Raw genomic sequence first — 19,523 nt, forward strand, 5'->3', positions numbered from 1 at the left:
CTCACTTGCTCCCTGTTCCCTACCAGTCTTATTCCCTTGTCCTGGCCTTCTCCTTATTTCACTTTTGCAGTGGGTCCTGGATTTTGCCTCCTTTCTACTGCTTGCATGCAGAATAGCCCTTGCAGGTAGTACAGTACTAATGGCCTCCCGAGATCTTTCTGTAATGTATGTCCACCCGTCTGACCTGAAAAACACATGCATGGCGATACAGAGAAGTTCATCTCTGTAACTGCCACTGCTACACATTACCTACACTGCTTCGTATATTTTTGTTTTATTGTTTGTTTGGGTTTTTCTTCCTTAAACCAGGTGCAGTATGTAGACACATTGTTTAAATGGGTTCTTTCCAGTGTGGGTGGGACCACTGAACTGAGATGGACTTTAAAGTGAATACTTCTCACATTCATTCAACAAGAGAATAGGTGAGGGATAGGACATTGCCTGAACAGAGAAGCTTGTCCATGCCTCAATCCCGTGCTATGTGGGAAACGGATTACAACTATTGACATCTGGTTTCCAAATCTCATTATAAAAATGTTCACCATTCTGTGAAGGATGTGCTATCACACTGACTGCTAATTGCAGGGCATACTTTGACCAGAGGTATTGCAGAGGTTGCAGCATTGCTGCAAAATTAGAAAGCTGTGAAGACTTCCTGATGAGTAGTTAATTTTACCTTTTCACATAATAACACATAGCAGGAACTACAAAAACAAATGCCTCTTATGCATAGTATACATCTCGCACTGAAGTATAAAGTGAGAAGTTACAAGATCCTGTTCATATCATCCTATGTTTGAAGCATTCTTTTGTTGGTATTAATGTACTAAAACAAGTTCCAGTGAAGAAATCGCTAGAATGAAGACCAGTGAATAAGGAAAAGGCGTCTCAAAGACATCTGATGGGATTTTGCACTCCTCAAAGTTAGCTGTTTTAAATAGGTCATGCATACTATACATTAAAATTTAATGAAGAACCTAACTGAGAACTGCGTAAGCCACAGTCATTCTTTTATCACAGTTTCTCTAGTAAAAGAATGTAGTTACACAGTTCATAATTTAGATATCAGTGTTTTTAGGTCTTTGAGCACTCTTGGAAATTTGTACAACCCTGATGACCAAAAGTCTTCACACCTACCATCTAGTTGCATACTGGTTTGATGATTAGCTGTTTTGGCACTTTAGACCACACAGTTTGGAACTGTAAATGGATTCTAATTTTAGGCTAAAAAGTATAACCTTGCTTACAGATACTCTTAGCAGTAGTTGAGAACAGTACTTCAAAATGCTTACCTTAGCCACGTAGTCTTCAACCCTGCTTCTTGATGATAATGCGTTCCCGGTTGGGCTTAGGAAGCTTCCTCCTAGGCTTAAACTTCTGTTCAGTGCCAAATTGCTGCCAGGATGTCCCAGTTCAGTTGAATACAGAACTGGACTTGCAGCCAGACCTCCACTGACAATGCTGCTTGTGATTAATGATTTGCTTCTATGGCGCTCCTGAATGAGCTTAGCATTGGCTTCTGCTAGTCTCTTGTTAGCTCTGAAACATTCAGAAGCATACAAAGAATTATCTCCGGTAGTAGCACTTTCACAAAGTTACCCTCCAAGTCTTTGACTACGATTCGACTTCTGGAAGTGGAAGGGAATAAGAGTGTGCAAAACAAGAACAGCATTTGATCTTTGTTTTAGATCCTATTTCTAAGAAGTCACACTACCTGCAAGGAATAGCAAGAGTTACCAACACTTAGGACTTTCTCAGCATTAGTGCTTCAAAGCAATCTATGAATGCCATGTGTTTACTTATCTGCTTCTCAAAGTTAAGTCACCTGCATGAGAACTCTGAGCTACCCTTCCTTTCACAAGGAAAGCTCAAACCTCAGACACAATGCTAAAATGGAAGCCAAAAAAGATTTTTTTCCTGCTTCACAGATTCAAATTCTGTTCTCTGAAGGGCCTATCCTTATGGAAGCAGAAAAGGACATGAAAATTATCTTTTCTGCCACACACAGAATAAGACGAGGAGATTATTAAAGACTGGCAAAAAGGCTGCCTGCTAAAACACAATCAACTTAAAAAATACCCTATTAATGCCATGATCAGTGGTATTACTGCTGAAACACTAAAGAGAAATTAAGACTGTTCTAATGAAGGAGAAAGGTCTTAAGGTACTTTCTTCACAAATATGCCATCTTATGCTTACATACATAACGCTGACCAGATGCAGAAGAGGGATTTTAGGAGGAAAATGCATGAGGAAAAAGTAGTATCACTCCAAAAAAAGCACGGACTTACCTTTCCAGTTTATTTGCTAGGTATCTTCTAATTTTTACTTCCTCCAGATACAGCTCTCTGTACCTTTCCACTTCTGCCTGTGTGGATTCTTTTTGAAAAATACTGTCTTGCTGGGTATTTTTCATCCTGTCCAATTCACATTCGAGATCTCTAATTCTGTGTTTCAGTTGGTTTCTCAGTGAAGCATGATGACTGGCTCTGATTTGTTCTAATCTGTCCTGGGAGGCTGCCTGGCTCTGAAGCAGATAATGCACTTTCAACCACCGCAAAGGAGAACCCTCCCCACCGTTCAATTGCACGTATCCAATTTCAAGGGCCCAGCTTTACTCAGTGAAGCAACTGTGCCTCCTCATCACCACCTGCAATCAAGGCAGAGCCCTGGAACTACCACATTAAATAATTCCTTTCATTCAGAAAGAACCCCTCTCTCAGCACTATTATTCATCAAAGCTACTAATGAAAGAACACAATCTATGTAGGACAGGGCATATAGAAAAGGATTGCTCAGAGACATTATGAGGATCACTCATTCCCCCCGCCCCGCAACTTCGGAGACTTCTTTTCTGAGCACTTTCCCCTGTACAATGACAAAGCAGAACCTGTATGTCTGCCCATGATAACTGTAAGTTGCAATACCCATTCAAGGATGAACAGCAAGAGCAAGACCAGCAGACAGTCATACCCACCCCCCACCCACCAGGAACTGCAAAATGGAAGTCTACCCTTGGGCAAAATTTTGATTCCGGGACCTGCAGACACATTACACACGCGAAAGCACTCTTGCCCAACCATATTCCCTTCTCCCACTGGCCTTCAGGGAAGACAGAAGTACAGCACTAACACACAGATTCAGGCACCGAAAAATAAAATACTAAAAAATGACAACCACAACAAAAGTATATAACACAAACTACTGACACATGAGAAAATTCACTTACCTGCAAAAACAGATTGACTTCTTGTAGTTTTTGTCTTATCTCTTGTCTAGCTCGTTCTTCCATCTCTCTTTTATATTGTTCTATTTGGCTGTGATCCACCATGTTAGTCTCCAAACGGTGTTTGAGGTTAGCCACCTCTTCTTTCAGCCGGCATTTGCTCTTCTCCAGTTTTTCATGGTTTCCACGCATGGTGGACAACTTTTCTCGCAAATCCTGATTTTGTGCTTCTAGCTGCATGCATTTTTTAGACTCTGCCTCCAGCTGCTGGGAAAGTTCACCAACCTGTAGACAGGAAAGAAGAAGAGGAACTTGCATCTACAATTAGCCAATTCCGTGAAAATCAGTAAGGAGTTGGCCATCAAGACTGTATGTATTTATCATTTGCTGATTCAGCATTAAAACCCAAGTGAAACCAGGCTCTTTAAGCAAGAACAGCTTCCACGTCATTTCTGATATGGTTTCTCTGGTTCCCATCCTTTCTTAGTTCGCATGCAACAGGTCACAGATCAAGACATGCCAAACTAGCAGCATTTCACCCATATGGCTAGGTTGAAAAATACTGCGGCAACTCTTCCGTGAGATGCTGATATGCTCATGGGAAATCAAACTTACCCATATCTAGCCACCTTTTGGTTTAATCAAAAACAACATGTATCATGCTTTAGAGGAATTTTGACGTGCTGTCAACACAGTCATGGCTTCATTACAGAACTGACAAGATGAGAAACAGATACTCATTTTTCCCATTACACGGAAAGATTTGTAAATAGTGGTTCAGAACACAGCTTTTACAGAAGTGGTGGAGAAAGACATATGCTTTAGGTCAAAGCTGCAGTTTATTTTAAAAAATTTGCAGGAAATATCAGACTTTCACTAGGTCCCAATGGTCAACTACAGCTCTGTCCACCTCTTCACCCCTTCAGAAATACACTTTTTCTATACCTACTTCAACATAAAACATGATGTCCTGTCTTTTATTAAAAAAAACAAAAAAAGTGGAGGAAACCAGCATAGTAAACAGCTGAAAGAGTCTCTAAGAGAAAGTAGAAACTTCAGACTTATTTGAAACCGCCTAAACATAATACCCTTCCCTGTCATTCAAAATAACTCTTCCAATAGAAACACAAAAACACTACTAACTTTTGGACTAAAAGTGTGCCGCTGCAAAGGCAGCTGACTCATTCTACAATAATACCTTCTGCAAATGAACATAGCTCTGAAACACGGCTGCTCTAGCAACAAATCCGGATAACGGGCGGAGAAGTAGGTACAGGTTCCATGCTACTGAACAGCCAGAGCAACCTCAAAAGCACTTCTGGGAACTATGATCTGGGTCCTCACGACAAGGGAAAGACGGGCTGAGATAGCTGCTAGAGAGCAGTAAGTTACAGAACCTTTTCTGCATCACCTCACTGCGTCGTGCCCGTTTAGAAAAGCAAAACCTGAACGTCCTCCTGCTCAGCTCGTGCACGAGACAGGGCTCAGGGTCTGATCTTGGTCACAGCCAGCTTGATAGAGTTGTTTGAGTTCTGGCAGTGTTACTCCCCTCTCCTCCAGAGAAGGACTTTATCTGTCAGACCCAGCAGATGCTGGCACAGCCTCAAGCTGCAGCCAGCCCTGTGCCGGGCCTCACTGCTCTCAGCCCTGCCCCTGCCCCATGACGTGACGTCCTGGCTGGACTGCAGGCCTGCCCGTCCCTGGGCACTGGCTGAGCGATCTGCGCCCTGGGCTGACCGTGCTCACTGCCACCAGACTTGTCCTGCTCTTGGTGGAGAGGGCCTGAGGAACCGTTCCTGGCCCGTGAGGTCACTGGCCCAGCCAGGCTTGCTGCGACTCTCGGCTCACCCTTCCCCTGCAGAACACCCTGCCCTTGATGTGCCCTTGCAGGAACTGCTTTGCACATAACATTTTCATCTTTACCCATAATGATAACTACATCATTATTATTTATAGCCATCTGCTACTGCAACAGTAGAAGGGACATCAAGAAAAGTCAATCCATTCCAAAATACATCCAAGAGGAGAAAAACCTAACAACATTAAAAGAAGTACAAGCAAAGAATAACACAGGTTCAAAAGAAAAAACACCACCACCAAAACCTCCCTAACAAACCATAACTCACCTTTGTTCTTAATCTACCAACTTCATTGACCATTTCAGAATACCTGTTCTTCATTTCACCCTGTAAATTAAGCTGGGACTCTCTCTCCTCATACACCCTTAGTTTCTTTGTAGCTCTGCTCAGAAGCCTCTTCAGCCTACAAAGAAAATTAATCAAGAAAACAATGAAGCAAATGAACAACTGTCCTTTTTCACATGCTCTTACGTAAACAGCGCAGACAGGGCATGCTTCATCTTTAATGGGCTTGACACACAAGAAATGACTGGGAAAAAACAGCATTCCCATGCCACAAATCCCTTTGAGGGTCCAAATTTCACATGAAGAGAGGTATAAAAGACTTACTTTCTTCCCAGGAGAACTGCAGGGCAACCTGCATTTGAAGTTCTTTTGGCAGCCATTGAAAGCTTGGACAGAAGCCTATGTACAGCTTATGTACAGAAGCCCTTGCAAGAACTAACATGAGGCCTGAATTTGCTCACAAACAGTTACATACACATATCTATGCTGAAGTTCAATAAAACTTGACTTCTACTCAGGTATAGCTCTTCAACATACTAAAAAACATTACCTCTTATAGTCTTTCTGCAGTTCAGCGTTTCTTTCCATTTCTTGGTCCAGACGCAGTTCGACTGGGCGCTTCAACTCTACCAGCTTCTTCACTTTCTTTCTTTCACTCTCGCGCTTTCAAAATAGAAAAGATACATGACGCACACAGCATAGGAACAGTATCTACACACAGTATATGCAGCTAGCATTCACCACAGAGAAGCTGCAGTACATCTCTATCTGTTAGCCAAGTTCCACAGAACGCCAAGAGACAGAATATCTGAGAACATTTAATCACTTAGTTTCACCAAACGGGCCAGTACCTAACAACAGAATCAGATGTCCCCACTGCAGCAAAGGCCACCCTCCCATGATGTTTCAGAGCATGAAGGTGGAAAAGATGCTGGAGAACACTTTTGGCAGTTCCTCTGCTGATAGCAGGGATTATGTAGGTATGCATGTCACAGGAAAACTTAGACCAATCTAAAGCTTTCGTGGCATCTTCAAGGAGCAGCAGGCAGGGGCTTGCAGAGGAATTTTGGAATCTTTTGGAATTCTTCAATGTTTTATTCCCCTCTGCCATTACCTCCATCTCTTCTTTGTAGGTATTTACTTATTCACATGTTGTTGTTGTTCTTGCTGTTTTCTTAGCCAAAACAGAGGACAGCTGGCAGCTGTTTTGACTTTGTACTTTGATTTTTCCTCTACAGAAAAGGAGAAAAGGGAAAGACTGCCCCTTGGGAACTGGCAGCCATTTCTTGTTTCCCAAGCACTAGTTCATCTGCCCAGAATTCCTTCAGTACTTTTTTCTGCAAGGCTTTTAAGCTTCCAGTAGCCTGAAAACATGCAGCAGCTCCTCCATACATTGCACTGGAAACACGAAGCATTTTAACCCTGCCTGGAAACCAAGGGGTCAGAAGATGACCAGAAGGAATCCAACAAAGAACTGGAGAACTACAGCCTTGCTCAATGCATTTAACTGATAGCAAACCACACTTCCCAGCAGAACCACTCCAGAATTTACACAAAGATACCCAGCTAGCTTTTATTTGCTCCCTGGATACTCCCCAGATTACAAGATACTCAGCGTCTGAATGGCAGGGCTAACAGAAGAAGCCCATTATGTAAGAAAAGGTGAACATGGTTCTCCTGGGTATTGGCTAGATGTCTGGAGAATTTTCTGGGCTCACCTGTTCCAAGAGTTCAGCCTTTTCCCTGTCAAGCTGAGCAACACGCTCTTCAAGGCGGAATCTTGACTTTAATTGCTCTTCCCATATGCTGTGGGAATCCTTTGATGTCAGAGCCAGCACATTAGGCTCTTGCACCTGTGAAAGCAACAGTGGCAAGAGAAAAGAAAATAACATGACCAGAAAGGCAACACTGCAATAGAAAGCAGGGGCTTAAAGGGAAAGAGGCCTAAGCTTTCCTGTCACCACCCAAGATCTACAGTTAAAGTTAATGCAGAGTGTAAAACACACCTCAGGAAACATAATGAAGAACAGCAACTGAAGCTGGTGGAAGGAATGAACACTCTAGAAGTAACAAGACGAGGGTATAACTTTGGGGCATGAGAAGACACACGCACACGTGTAAAAATCACCCTACAACATTCTTCCAAAGATCCTCATGAGTTCATAATGATACATACTTCAGAATATAACAATTTCTCTGGTGCCCACCACAGAAAATATTCTACCCTCACTACTTCCATAGCAGCTGTACATCTCCTGAGAGCAAGCAAATGTTTTCAAACCAGCAATGATATTTAAGCTTCTGCCGAAACGGATAAAGATTTGCCTAACCTATGCATTTGCGTGGAACATAACTTGCTGATTCAGTTGAAGTATAAAGAATGCAAGTTGACTAGATGCTTTTAGTGGCATTCTGCAACAAAAAACCTGAACAAAACCATGTCTACCAATCTACAGAATTTCATGAAAACCTCAGCGCAAAGTCTTAGATAAAAAATCCTTAGGGTGTACAAGTTTCTCAAATGTCCTGACGGAGTCGGTGAAACACTGGGTTTTACAACAGAAGTTTACATGGGCAAGCTCTGACAAAGCTGCAAATATGGATCTCCCTTCTGCCCACAACATCCATCCTATCCATCACCTGACTTTGTTTAACTCCAGTAGGCAGCTAAGCACCACACAGCCACTTGCTCACTCCTCCCTGGTGGGATGGGGGAGAGAATTCATCAGACAAACCGTGCTGATGAACAGAAGTATCTTGCACAGCACAACACAGATACAAAACAGAGCAGCAGGGCAATGAGGAAATTTCCAGCCTTTTCCCTTAAGGGTGCCTTGCCCTAAAACCAGAAGGGTATTTGTCAGCTGAACTGTGCCTACGCAGCCCACCTGATCCTTTCACCAGTTACCTGCACACAAAAAATTCAAAGACGAAAACTCGTTCACAGAAGCCAGTCAAGTACCTGCTGCTGGTGGTGGTTCTCTGCAGCTGCCTGTGTTGTCCGTAAGCTAGTTATCAGGTCTTCCAGGAGGTTATGAATCTACATAAACAATAAAAAAAGGAAGAAAACATACTATGACTTTCCAGACTGAAGTTTATATTTCATTATCAAAAATAAGTATTACATACACCTCTATCCCTATAGTATTTACACCCAGCACTGATGAATAAAATGCCCTTAGTCTTAAATCCTTTCCTTCTAGAGCATTAAGTAGGGCTTGCTATAGCAACATAGGAAAACTCTCAAAAACAGAAAGCTGGGGTATGGACCAGGCTGCTTTCCGAGCAGCCCCCATTCAGCAGAACGCAAGACCCGAACTCCCCACAGCTCTCCAGCAAAACCTCATATTACAATTTCCCCACAGAAAGAGGTAACTGGGCTCAGGAGCTCACAAAAAGGGAAGTTTAGGACCAGCTTACTGAGGCAGAGGCTTGCAGGTCTCTCTGAAGGGCTTCAATCCTGTTGTTTTGCTGCTGGACCGTGGCTTCCAATCTAGTATTTTCAATTTCAAGGCTTAAAAAGAAATACAGGTCTTATTACGGAAACCCACAGAGCACCCATGCTGAAAGAACCAAAAGCATCCTTCAAAACCGTGTGTGAACTTGCTGTGATGCAACAAGGCTATCCTGTTGTTTTCACACAGCCCCCGAAAGTGACAGATGCCTGGCTTCACGGTGTTACTCTCTCACCGTTGCACATGTTCTTCCAGTTGTTTTATGGTGGTATTAGTCCCAGCAGATGTCAACAGGAGGTCCTGCATTTTCTGTGAAGAAGCTCTTACTTCTCTTTCCTTATTGTCCAAGGCAGCCTTCAACTCCTGAACACGATGCTCCAACTGAAGATGCTGTTCTTCCAGCTCTCGCAACTGTAAAATCACAGTAAGAATCCAGTTGTCAGGTGAGCTTTTCTATGGAGGAATCAGCTGCTGCTGAAGAATTTGAGTACTGCGTGTATGTGCACATACCCTCAAAGAACTGTTGTCACTTCAAGCACATTCAAACCTTCACTTGTACTAGCAAATGAACACAAACTGTGTCACTTCATCATCTTTTATGCTGGCCTCTCCCATCCCTCCACTGATTTCCTACAGCACAGTTCGAAGCCCCGACACTGCCCTGCCACCCTTTCAGTGACTCGTGACACTCTTTGTACACACTTGTTTGCTCCTCCATTGAAAAGAGGAAGTCAAAAGTTCATCCTCCTCCTCAAGCGACTTCACAGCCCCCTCACAAGGAGATTTGAGATGATTTCTACCCACAAAAGGTGGTCCCTGCCTAGAAAGTGGCTTACAATTCATTTGCAAGAAGGCAGCTTAAGGATGGCAAATTACAGCAGGGCAGATGAATGGGGGGGGAAAAATGCAGAATAAGTTACAAAAGCATTTAGAACTGACAATTTGTTACCTGGCGGTAGGCGGTAAAAGCATAGACAGCATAAAAAACCCAAACGCAGCAGTCCAGTATTTCTACTGTTCTTCAGAAACCAAGACAACCTACTTAGCCAAACCAAATGCAATAAGCTACAGGCATGAGTTTATTTTGCAAAGCACCTTAGCAAATACAAACTTTTGTCCAAGTAAGGACATAGTGTCCTCATGTCAAAGACAGACAGCAAGTTTATACAACAGTCCAACTCATTCACACATCATTACATCTATCCTCTTTTTTTCTAGGGTTTTAGGACAACATTCACTCATACTTTCAACAGCCACCTTCAGATTTATTCATATAGTTACAGATATCATGTACCTTGGTTTTAACCTTTTCCAATTCCTTTTGCAAGCGCAGCTTGTCTTCCTCCAGGTCACTGCGGTAGCGTGTAGTAACTTCAAGTGAAGCTTCTGACATAGATTGCTTTTTAAGAGCATCAGCAAGCTCCTGTTGCAGCTGCCTGACCGTGCCCTAATGAAACAGTTAAATGAGCACGAGGAAAGTTGTAAGAACATGAAACATGCCTTTACTTTAACTTTTTTGATTATACAATTAGACCTGTCTTCGGATTGAACTCAAAGATACGAAATTTTGGCTGCACTAGTAGGCATCTGCACAGAAGATGATATCTCTTCATCTTTCTCAGCTGAGCACCTTCAAACTATCAGCAGCTATTCATGAGGATTTCTATATTCTAATAAAATGAAGCGGCTCATGTATTATTCTTCTTGGAACAAATACACAAGCGCACACTGCAATTGTGTATTTTTTTTCTATCAAAACCCAAAGAAATCTGTTGCAATGTAAGAGCCCAGATATTACTCTGATCAACAAAGCGAGGACTTTGTATTAGATTGTTCATCGTTCTGTTCCTCCATTATACAAGTACAATTAAATGAATACATGTATCTGAAAGCTCTTCTGAGATACACTTTAAGTGTATCATATACTTTAAGTATATGTTGAATTGCATTCTCTTGCAGTGTTCTTATTGAGTTCATTTTAGAATATCAACTGCTTTTATACTGACAGATTAGGGTCAAAAAAAATCAGGATCATTTATATATATTTTTATAAATATAATTTTTATATATATTTATATATATATGGGTGTGTGTACGTATATACACAATATCTTCAAAAGGAACCTGTTATTTTGGCAGTAAGAATACAAAGCAATTCACAGATTAAGTGATCCATAGCATTGCCCCCCTTAAAGCAACTCACAAATGAAGAATAATGTGGTTATTTGACACATGCAGATATTTACCTCACTCAAAGATTCTGGATTTCTTATGAAGAAGGGGTAATAATAATAATGTATTTTTAAATCACTGTTCAAATCATTAAGTGAGTCAAACCTTACACCAGCGTGTCTAAATACTGCATGTGATTTGTTGCTATTTTCCAGAAAGTGAAGGAAGATTAAACAAAATAGGTAAGGCAACTTTTAAATCATTGCTCTACCTGGAATTGGTAGAATACTCTATCCATAGAGAAGACCCTATCTGCTCCTAGGAACATATATAATAATGCATTGTCCCGTCACCTATAACTTTTTCAGCTGTCTACCTATTCCTCACTTGTACCCCTGTCTTTATTCTCTTCCACCCTTTTCTTGACAAAAAACATCTACATGCAGAAATGGGATCAACACTTGGTCCATGTATATCTGAGCAACTTAAAATTAAGCTAGTGCTCTGCATAGGAGTATGTTTCATACTCATGTACTGTGTGAATTTGCAGGAAGACAGTTTAACTGATATCCTAATGAGTTTTCTGTCCAGTTTATTAGTCTTCCACAAAGCCACAAAGAACAAATTTAAATATGGCTACACATCATAAAACAGGTAAGAGAAGGGTCTGAAATTAACTTCTTGAGGAACAGCCAGGCCCCTTAGAACCCCCAGAACACATACATAAATCAACACCTGGACAGTATTAATACTCTTCAATTTTGATAGCAACTTGCGCAGAAGCGATTTTTTTTCTATGCAGGAGCTTCATATAAGTCCATCCCCCATCACATCACTTGTCTGTGCCTTCATTTCTCAACCCTCTCATATTGGATGTTCTTCCTTTTATACCCCTCTTCTTTGTGTCAGTGCAACACATGTATAATAATCATCAAATATATAAACCCATTCTATAGGGCATAAAGTGTATGAAGAAAGAGATGAAAAAAGTTCCAGAGAAGTCACCTTTCTTGATCAAAACTTAGACTTGGATACCTTTTTTTCCTGTTCTCTGCTCAGATCTGAGCAGTAACATCCTGTTTGCCAAAACCTTCCACACTTCCAAGAGAAGCAGGACAAACCAGAACAAATCAGCATTATTTGGTCCCACGCACGTAACTCACACCTGCTACGTTTTAGAAACATAAAATAATTTCAAAAACTGACAAACTTTAAATTGTGCTTTCTAAGCATATACTTTACCTCTCTTTCTACTTTGTCAGTCTCGTATTTAAAGACTTGTTCTCTTAAATCAGTACACTTGGCATTTAATTCCTTGTTTCTCTCTTCCACTAGGTAAACTTGCTTTTCAGTATCAGCTCTGAGTTTGTTGAAAATATCATTAAACCGGTCCTGCACATCATTCACTACTTTTTCTTTGATGAGCCCCTTGTTCTGCATATCTTCCAGTTGCTGACGGAGTAAAACATTCTCACTCTGGAGCTGGGCCAATCGCTCCTGCATGGACTCCTGCTTTATTATAAATTTGCTTACTTGATCCTTCTCAAGTTGTCGAGCATGATCGCATTCCTTTGCCTGACACTGGGCTTGACTTAATTCTTTCTGTTTCATTTCCAAAAGCAATGTGTTTTCTCTGAGCGTTTGTTTCAGCTGGTGAAGCTCATTTTCTAGACTATTAGCTCTGCTTTCAGCTTTACTCAGCTGCTGAGACAAGCTCTTGTTCGTTTCTCGCACATCAGAGAGGTCATGATGGAGATTGTCTTGCAAGCGGAGCCATTCGTCACTTTCTCTCTGAAACGTTCGTTCGACATCACTTTTTGATGACTGATGACGTTCAAGTTCTTGAACAGTAGTGGTCAGGCGGGAACGAAAGGATTCAATTTCTGTCTCTAGTCTCTCTTTGCTTTCTTTTGTCTGCTCAAGTTTGGATGTGAGCACTGCAGATTCTGTCTTTAATAAGTTCAGCTGCCCGTTGTACTGAAAAACTGTTTGCGTTAAGGCTTCCTCATTCAGTTTAAGCTCCTTTTTGAGATCTTCATTTTTTTCTTTCAAGCTCTCATTTTCCTCTAAATATTTTCCTTCTTCCTCCTGGTGCCTAATTCTTACTTGATCAAGTTCTAGTCTTAGCATAGCAATCTCATCTTGGAGTAACTGATTTTTATGCAACAGATCCTTTTCTCTCTCAGTGTTGGATTCCTGAATGACAAGGAACACCAATAAATAGCCATCTGGGAAATGAATGTACAAAACCAGTTCAGCATTAAACTGCATTTTAACATTTCTAACACTGAGGCATGACTTCAATGATGAGACTGAAATTTCAAGCCATACATAAGCTACTCTGAACTCGTGCACGTGTACAATGTATGCACACACATAACATACCCTTAGATCCTAAATGAACAGCCCAAATATAGAACGACTTTTTATTCTTAAATCACCAACCAAATAATAACATTATTTAAAATATCTCAGGTATAAAGCTTTTAAAATTACAGCGCTTTCTTGTATGTGCATGTCTTTAAAATATTCCCTTTAAGGTTAATTTAGCTGTGTTACAAATCTGGTAGACAAAAAAAAGGCTAAAAAGGGTATTTTCCTTCTTGAATGTCTTCTTAACACTTTTCCTTTTGTATTTCTGAAAGACAGCTATACTACTCAATCATCCCTGGAATGCAATAATCTTGTATATTTCCTGTATATATATATATATAAAACTTTTTTCCACATAAACACAGTCACCCTACACTTACTGGGCAGTACAGCCAAGAACAAATAATTCTTTCAAGCGCTGCATATACTTAGTAAATTAAGTGAACTTTTACAAAGAATTTTTTTTTTTAATACAGTGTTTACGATTGCTTTTTCTCCTCCAATTATTCTAACTCCTAGAGGGAGTTTAATTAATTGCTGGTATTCCTTACTAAAATTTTAGTATGTGGAGGTGGAAAAGAAAGGCATACTTGAAAATAAGTAAGTTTGATAAGGGAATAAGCAATCAAAAAAACAAAGTAATGGGAACACAAAGAATGAGTGTCAAACAACTTTCTTCCTGGTCAAGCCTGATGTAGGTAGCTAGGTGATTGACTGCTAGAAACCTTAAAAAATGATGACGAAATGTCTACGAAATGAAAAATAACAGATAGCTTAAGAAACGGCGTAAATAGTGTCTTCTATTAGTTTCCTACTTGCACATGCAATTCAGGTACACTCAAGACTGATGCTCTTTCCAGAACTTTTAAAGACATAAGGGAAAACAGAAGAGGTATTTACACATTTGAGTTACACTGACAAACTGTAAATAATCCATCAAGCAGCAGAAAAAGATATATAAGATTTATTATGACTTTAGAACAAATATGGTGAAATTTAATTGATGAGAAAAAAAAAAATCTGCTCACCTCTGAATTTTTTCCTATACTTCTTCTTGTCTCCTCTTCTAGTTCCTTTTGGCTCCAGAGATGGTTGTTCAAAATTCCTTCTTGCAGGGCTCTGGCACTCTTTTCCTGAGAGAGCTGTCTCTGTGTTTCATCACGCTCTTCTTCAACCTACAGTAATACAATTAAATTACTTGTATCTTGAGAAAAATCAGAGCTAGCAACATCTTCCCATTCTCCTTTGTATTCTTGCAAATAGTTTTGCTTTCCCACAGTTCTAACAACCCATCTGTAAATAATAAATTTTAATTTTCTTCTGAAAATTGAGAAGAAATACAGAATGTTTTGTAGTAATTTTGAAAAGTAATTTGAAGTCAGGCTTTGCCTGAAACACAAATGAAAATGAAATTTCGGAAAAAGACCCCGAAAACAAAATTTTGGAAAAAGACCCAAATTTTAAAAAAAAGGAAAGTAAATTTTGAAAAAGGAGAAAAGGAATAATGAACTTTCAAAGGAAAAAAAAAACCCCAAAACCCAGACCACTTGTGAACTGTTTTCAACTGTCCTCAATAGTTATCCGATGCCTCTTCCATGAACAAAGTAACTCCTTCTTTAGGCATACTGGAATACAAGGCCAATTAAAAAGAAGCAGAAAATAAGATGACAAGTGTTTAACTCATTTAATATACCTGTTTCAAGAGCTTTCTCAGTGTTACTAACTCCATTTCTAAATTCCTTGAGTGTAACTCAAGTTGCTGTTTCTCCTCCACCTCTTTACAATATTGATCATCTTTCTTTCTGAGTTTCTCTCTTGTTTTCTCATACTGCGTTTCTACTCTGAGCCTCTTTTGCTCTTCTTGTTTCAAAGTAAATCTAGGATTTAAGAGACTATTTGAGAAATTAAAGCACTGATGTAAAAAGTAGATATTCCACAATATGAACTTGCAGAGATAACTCAAACTATAAAAATGTTACATCTTTTCAGATTTCATATTTTTACTGTGATTTTTAACTTTTTAAAGATTTATAACTTCATTCCATCAGTTGTACATGATACAGAAATAAACCGTTGAGTGATTTATCATTTATTTGTGAGTTTACATAGGTAAATATGCAGTGCTATGCACACTTCTATATTTTTAAAAAAAAATCATACAGACACTTAATTCAAAAGAAGTTCATTGTCTTTTCAGATCAAAGCATCACAAAATTTTACCATGACTAAAATACATTTCCTAATGTGCTTAGCATTGCCTACGTATTACGGATTCAGTGATTCCAAGTGATACTGACGAAGGAGCACACCACTTATCTATCATAGACCAAACAATTTTTTACCAAGCCTTCTGTAAGTCTAAAACAACTGCTGAGCATAGGAATGGCAAGCAGTTTCCATTTACTGAAGAATGAGGTGAGTGTTCAAAAAAAGATTTAAAAATGCATAGGCTTTAAGCTTAACATGATTAAAAATAGTTTTAAACCTCAATGGATCATCTTCTGGAAGAAACAACAGCAATTTCATTTTGAAGCTAATTTATAATGAAAGCCTTAGGGAATGTCAACTTCTTCAGTAACTGAAAGAATTAGCAATAAGCACCAGCATGGCAAAAAATGGTCCATGGTGTGTCCACCATACTCAAACAAGAAAGCAGTTTTATGTTTCATATTACTTTGAATATTTTTTCTGATATCCTTGCAATGGTCAACAAGAAAACAAAAATCAAGCATTAAAATAAGGAAAGAGCTGTCAATTGAAAATCTGCTTTAGAAATTCTGCAAAACAAGTATCAGCAACCACAAATAAATTATTCAAAAGATTGACAGTTACATTTGTATTTGAATGGTTTATATTGCAAGGACAAAGTTTTACGTATAATTTTCAGTGTAATTTCACAAAAAGTATAGCTTTTGTAAGTGTAAAGTTAACGTTGCTTTGAGAATTTATTTAGAATGAAATCTTAATTCTTTGTAATTGATAGATACTCGCGAATTTTGAAAAACGGATGAAGTCAAATCTAGGCCAAGCTGGGACTGACTTTGTCTTCCTCATAATCCTCTTCCACATACTGGGAGGCACAATTCCTCAAAGCTCAGTTCCCTCAGCCTCCCCGCAGAGGGCTGGTGCTCCCTCACCAGCTTGGTAGCTCTCTGCTGAACTCACACACATCAGTTAAGAACTCTCATACTGGGAGGCCAAGAGTTAGACCCAGTGCTCTAGACACAGTTCAGCAAGTGCTCAATAGGCGTGGATAATCACTGCCCTCAATCCCCTGGCTCTGCTGCTCTTATTACAGCTCAGAATGCCATGGCCTTCTCAGCTGCCAGCTTGTACCGGCTCGTGTCGAGCTTGCTCGCTCTTGGCCAAGACTGCCAGGGCCTTCTCTGCAAGCTCCCCAGCCAGGCCATCCCATGGTACACCATCATGAGGGGATCTTACTTCCCACATGCAGGCTTTGCATTTGTCCTTGCTGAATTTCATACGGTGCCTGCTGGCCACTCTTGTCTAAGGTGATGTGAACAGCAATGAAAAACTTCATCGCATCCAGGTCTAGCGCGGGAGTATGGGGAAAGGCGCAATCCTGAATTTGACTTTTCAGATAAACAAATCAGCAAGCAAACAAATGCTTTAAGCTCTGTTCTGAGTTGCACTCTGTGGAGTTACCAAAATTCCTAATATAGTACACCAACAGAAGCTGCAAAGGAAAACAAAAACCCAAAAACATATCTCATAAAACTCTGTTATAAATCTAATTTTTCTATGCATATTCTTTTGCTCTCTTCTCTTGCTATTAAATAAAACAGTTAAAACAACATCCAGAAGATTTTACACTGAGCTTATATCCCAGCATTTTTCCCCCTTGACATCATGTCCTCTATAGCGTAACTTGCTCACTGGATTCAAAAAACCCAAATCCAGAAGACTAGAAACCTCTCATCCTATTGCATGTATCATCAACATCTTCTGGAACATGAACAATGACAAGATAACACATTATCAGAATGCAAGGTTACATACTTAAGGCTTTGGATATCACTTTTCCATTCTGCTTCTTGGTGAGCCAATATGGATTTCAAATCTTGAGTCTCTTCCGCGATCAATTGTGACTCCTCCTTTTCACTTTCCAGTTTCCTTACTTCTCTCCAGACAGCCGTATACCGATTTTTTTCACGTTCTATTATCTGTTCATATTCAAGAAGTATGTTTTGAATTTTCAACAAAACAGCAGAACCTATTTTGAAATAGAAAAGACACAAAGCTGCACATATGCAAATACTTTCCAAGGTATGAATTGTTTAATGTTTTGCTGTATTTGGTGTAGGTGGCAAGGTTTTGGTAGTGACAAGACTGCAGCTAGTGGGGAGGTCTCTGTGAGAAGAGGCCAGGGGTTTCCCCATGCTGTACAGCCAGTTCCAACGGACCCACCACAGGGCACAGTTGAGCCTCTCAGCCACGCTGGTGGCACTTCACTGAAAATGTATTTAGGAAAGGGCAAAAACATTCACACAGGCAGACAAGGAGAAAAGAAAGAGAAAAACAGCCCTGTGAACACCCAGGTCAGTGAAGAAAGAGCGGAAGGAGGTGCTCCAGGTGCCAGAGCAGAGATTTCCCTGAAGCCCATGGAGATGCCATGGTGGAGCAGGTATTTCCCTGCAGTCCCTGGAAAGGACCACGCTGGAGCAGATATCCACAAAGCAGTACTGTGTGGAAGACCCCATGCCAGAACAGATTAATATTTCCTGAAGGGCCTGCAGCCGATGGAGAACCCAGGCTGGAGCAGATTTTCCCTGAAGGACTCACACTGGAGCAGAGGAGCATGAAGGAGCAGCAGAGGGAAACTGCTATGTCGTGACTGCAGATCCCAGCCTCCCTGCACTGCTTGAGGAGGGGTAGGCAAGTCAAGAGTGAAGCTGAACTTCAGAAGGGGGCTGTGGGGAGGTGTTGTTTTAATTATTTTGTCTGTGTTTCTCACTATCCAAATTTAACTGGTAACAAACTAAGTTAGGTTTCCCCAGGTAGAGTCTGTTTTGCCTGTGGCAGTAACTGGTGACAGCTCTGCCTCTGTACTGATCCTTGAGCTTTTTCATCCTATTCCTCCTGTTGAGGAGGGGTAGAGAGAGCACAGCTGGGTGGCAGTTTGGCCTTTAACCAAGATTAACCCCTTGCCTAACAAAATTTTAGCATAGTTTAATAGATAATAGTAAGTGATGCTTATGTTTACATAATGCTACGTGTATATACACAAGCATCTTACTACAGTTGATTTTTTATATATATGTGTGCGTGTGTGTATATATATAAAAAACACTAACAGCAAAGTCGTTATTTTGCTGCACTATTTTTTCATTAACTATTGAGGGGATACAAAGAGGCAAAAGAAGATCTTGCTAACTTTTGATGACTGCATTAGGAGATGAACTGTACTTTGCAAGAACCTGCTTCTCCAGCTCTGACTAGACACAGAATCAATGATAAAGTAAGGCATGTTTGCTGACAATACAGACAGACATCTAAGGTCAGGCAAGATAACTTCGTATCTTTTTAGGGGGATGTCTAATCATAAAGAAATATTAGATCAAAATATAAAATTAAGTACCTAGGAGTGCATACAAAGAAATCATGTTTTAAAAGAGGAATTTGTAACAGCTGAAGACAAAGCGACTTGAAAACTTACCCATATGATCCACATTAAGCTGTTCTAACAGCAACATAGCCTCTTTGTAGGTTGAAGTTCGTAATTCAACATCCTCTGAAGTTATGTCAGATGAGTGAGTTAAATCAAGGTCATCAGTTACATCCATTTGTACGCTGACCTAGAAACAACACACTATTTTCTGTATGCAGCTATACAGTATTACAGATTATTACAAATGCATTAATGATTCATTCTCTCATTCACAGCCCATACATTTGGCACAAATACGATAAAACTGCATACTAGCAGCAATTTGTGCAGCTGGTTGATCACTACATAAATGCTGTTCCCATCTAAGTGATTAAAAGCTGATACAAGCTATTTATCAAGAAACTAATTTTACAGTACCTTGTTTGTTTCACTCCCTGTTTTTGCTGCAGGTCTGGAAAACAGAAATACATTTCAGTACTGAAACGCTTATATTGCATAATGAACAATATCTAAAGTTGCATGGA

The 19,523-nt window shown here is 40.1% G+C and overlaps 1 protein-coding gene across 7 annotated transcripts in view; it reads right to left on the reverse strand.

The window, feature by feature from the left end:
• LOC104337528 (ankyrin repeat domain-containing protein 26) overlaps positions 1 to 19,523 on the reverse strand; it is a 69,744-nt gene that overhangs the window by 11,205 nt on the left and 39,016 nt on the right. For all 7 annotated transcript variants that reach the window (XM_075429044.1, XM_075429043.1, XM_075429041.1 and 4 more), the window contains 16 exons: positions 19,417 to 19,450; positions 19,048 to 19,186; positions 17,391 to 17,604; positions 15,064 to 15,247; positions 14,399 to 14,545; positions 12,240 to 13,193; positions 10,120 to 10,272; positions 9,061 to 9,236; positions 8,791 to 8,884; positions 8,333 to 8,410; positions 7,089 to 7,223; positions 5,921 to 6,033; positions 5,353 to 5,488; positions 3,230 to 3,511; positions 2,292 to 2,527; positions 1,293 to 1,539 (listed from right to left, as the gene is read on the reverse strand). In XM_075429044.1, the coding sequence (XP_075285159.1) occupies positions 1,293 to 1,539; positions 2,292 to 2,527; positions 3,230 to 3,511; positions 5,353 to 5,488; positions 5,921 to 6,033; positions 7,089 to 7,223; positions 8,333 to 8,410; positions 8,791 to 8,884; positions 9,061 to 9,236; positions 10,120 to 10,272; positions 12,240 to 13,193; positions 14,399 to 14,545; positions 15,064 to 15,247; positions 17,391 to 17,604; positions 19,048 to 19,186; positions 19,417 to 19,450 (3,322 nt within the window). The remainder of the gene's footprint in view (positions 1 to 1,292; positions 1,540 to 2,291; positions 2,528 to 3,229; positions 3,512 to 5,352; positions 5,489 to 5,920; positions 6,034 to 7,088; positions 7,224 to 8,332; positions 8,411 to 8,790; positions 8,885 to 9,060; positions 9,237 to 10,119; positions 10,273 to 12,239; positions 13,194 to 14,398; positions 14,546 to 15,063; positions 15,248 to 17,390; positions 17,605 to 19,047; positions 19,187 to 19,416; positions 19,451 to 19,523) is intronic.

This window comes from Opisthocomus hoazin, chromosome 8 (assembly GCF_030867145.1).
Source record: "Opisthocomus hoazin isolate bOpiHoa1 chromosome 8, bOpiHoa1.hap1, whole genome shotgun sequence".
NCBI classification, from domain to species: Eukaryota; Metazoa; Chordata; class Aves; order Opisthocomiformes; family Opisthocomidae; genus Opisthocomus; species Opisthocomus hoazin.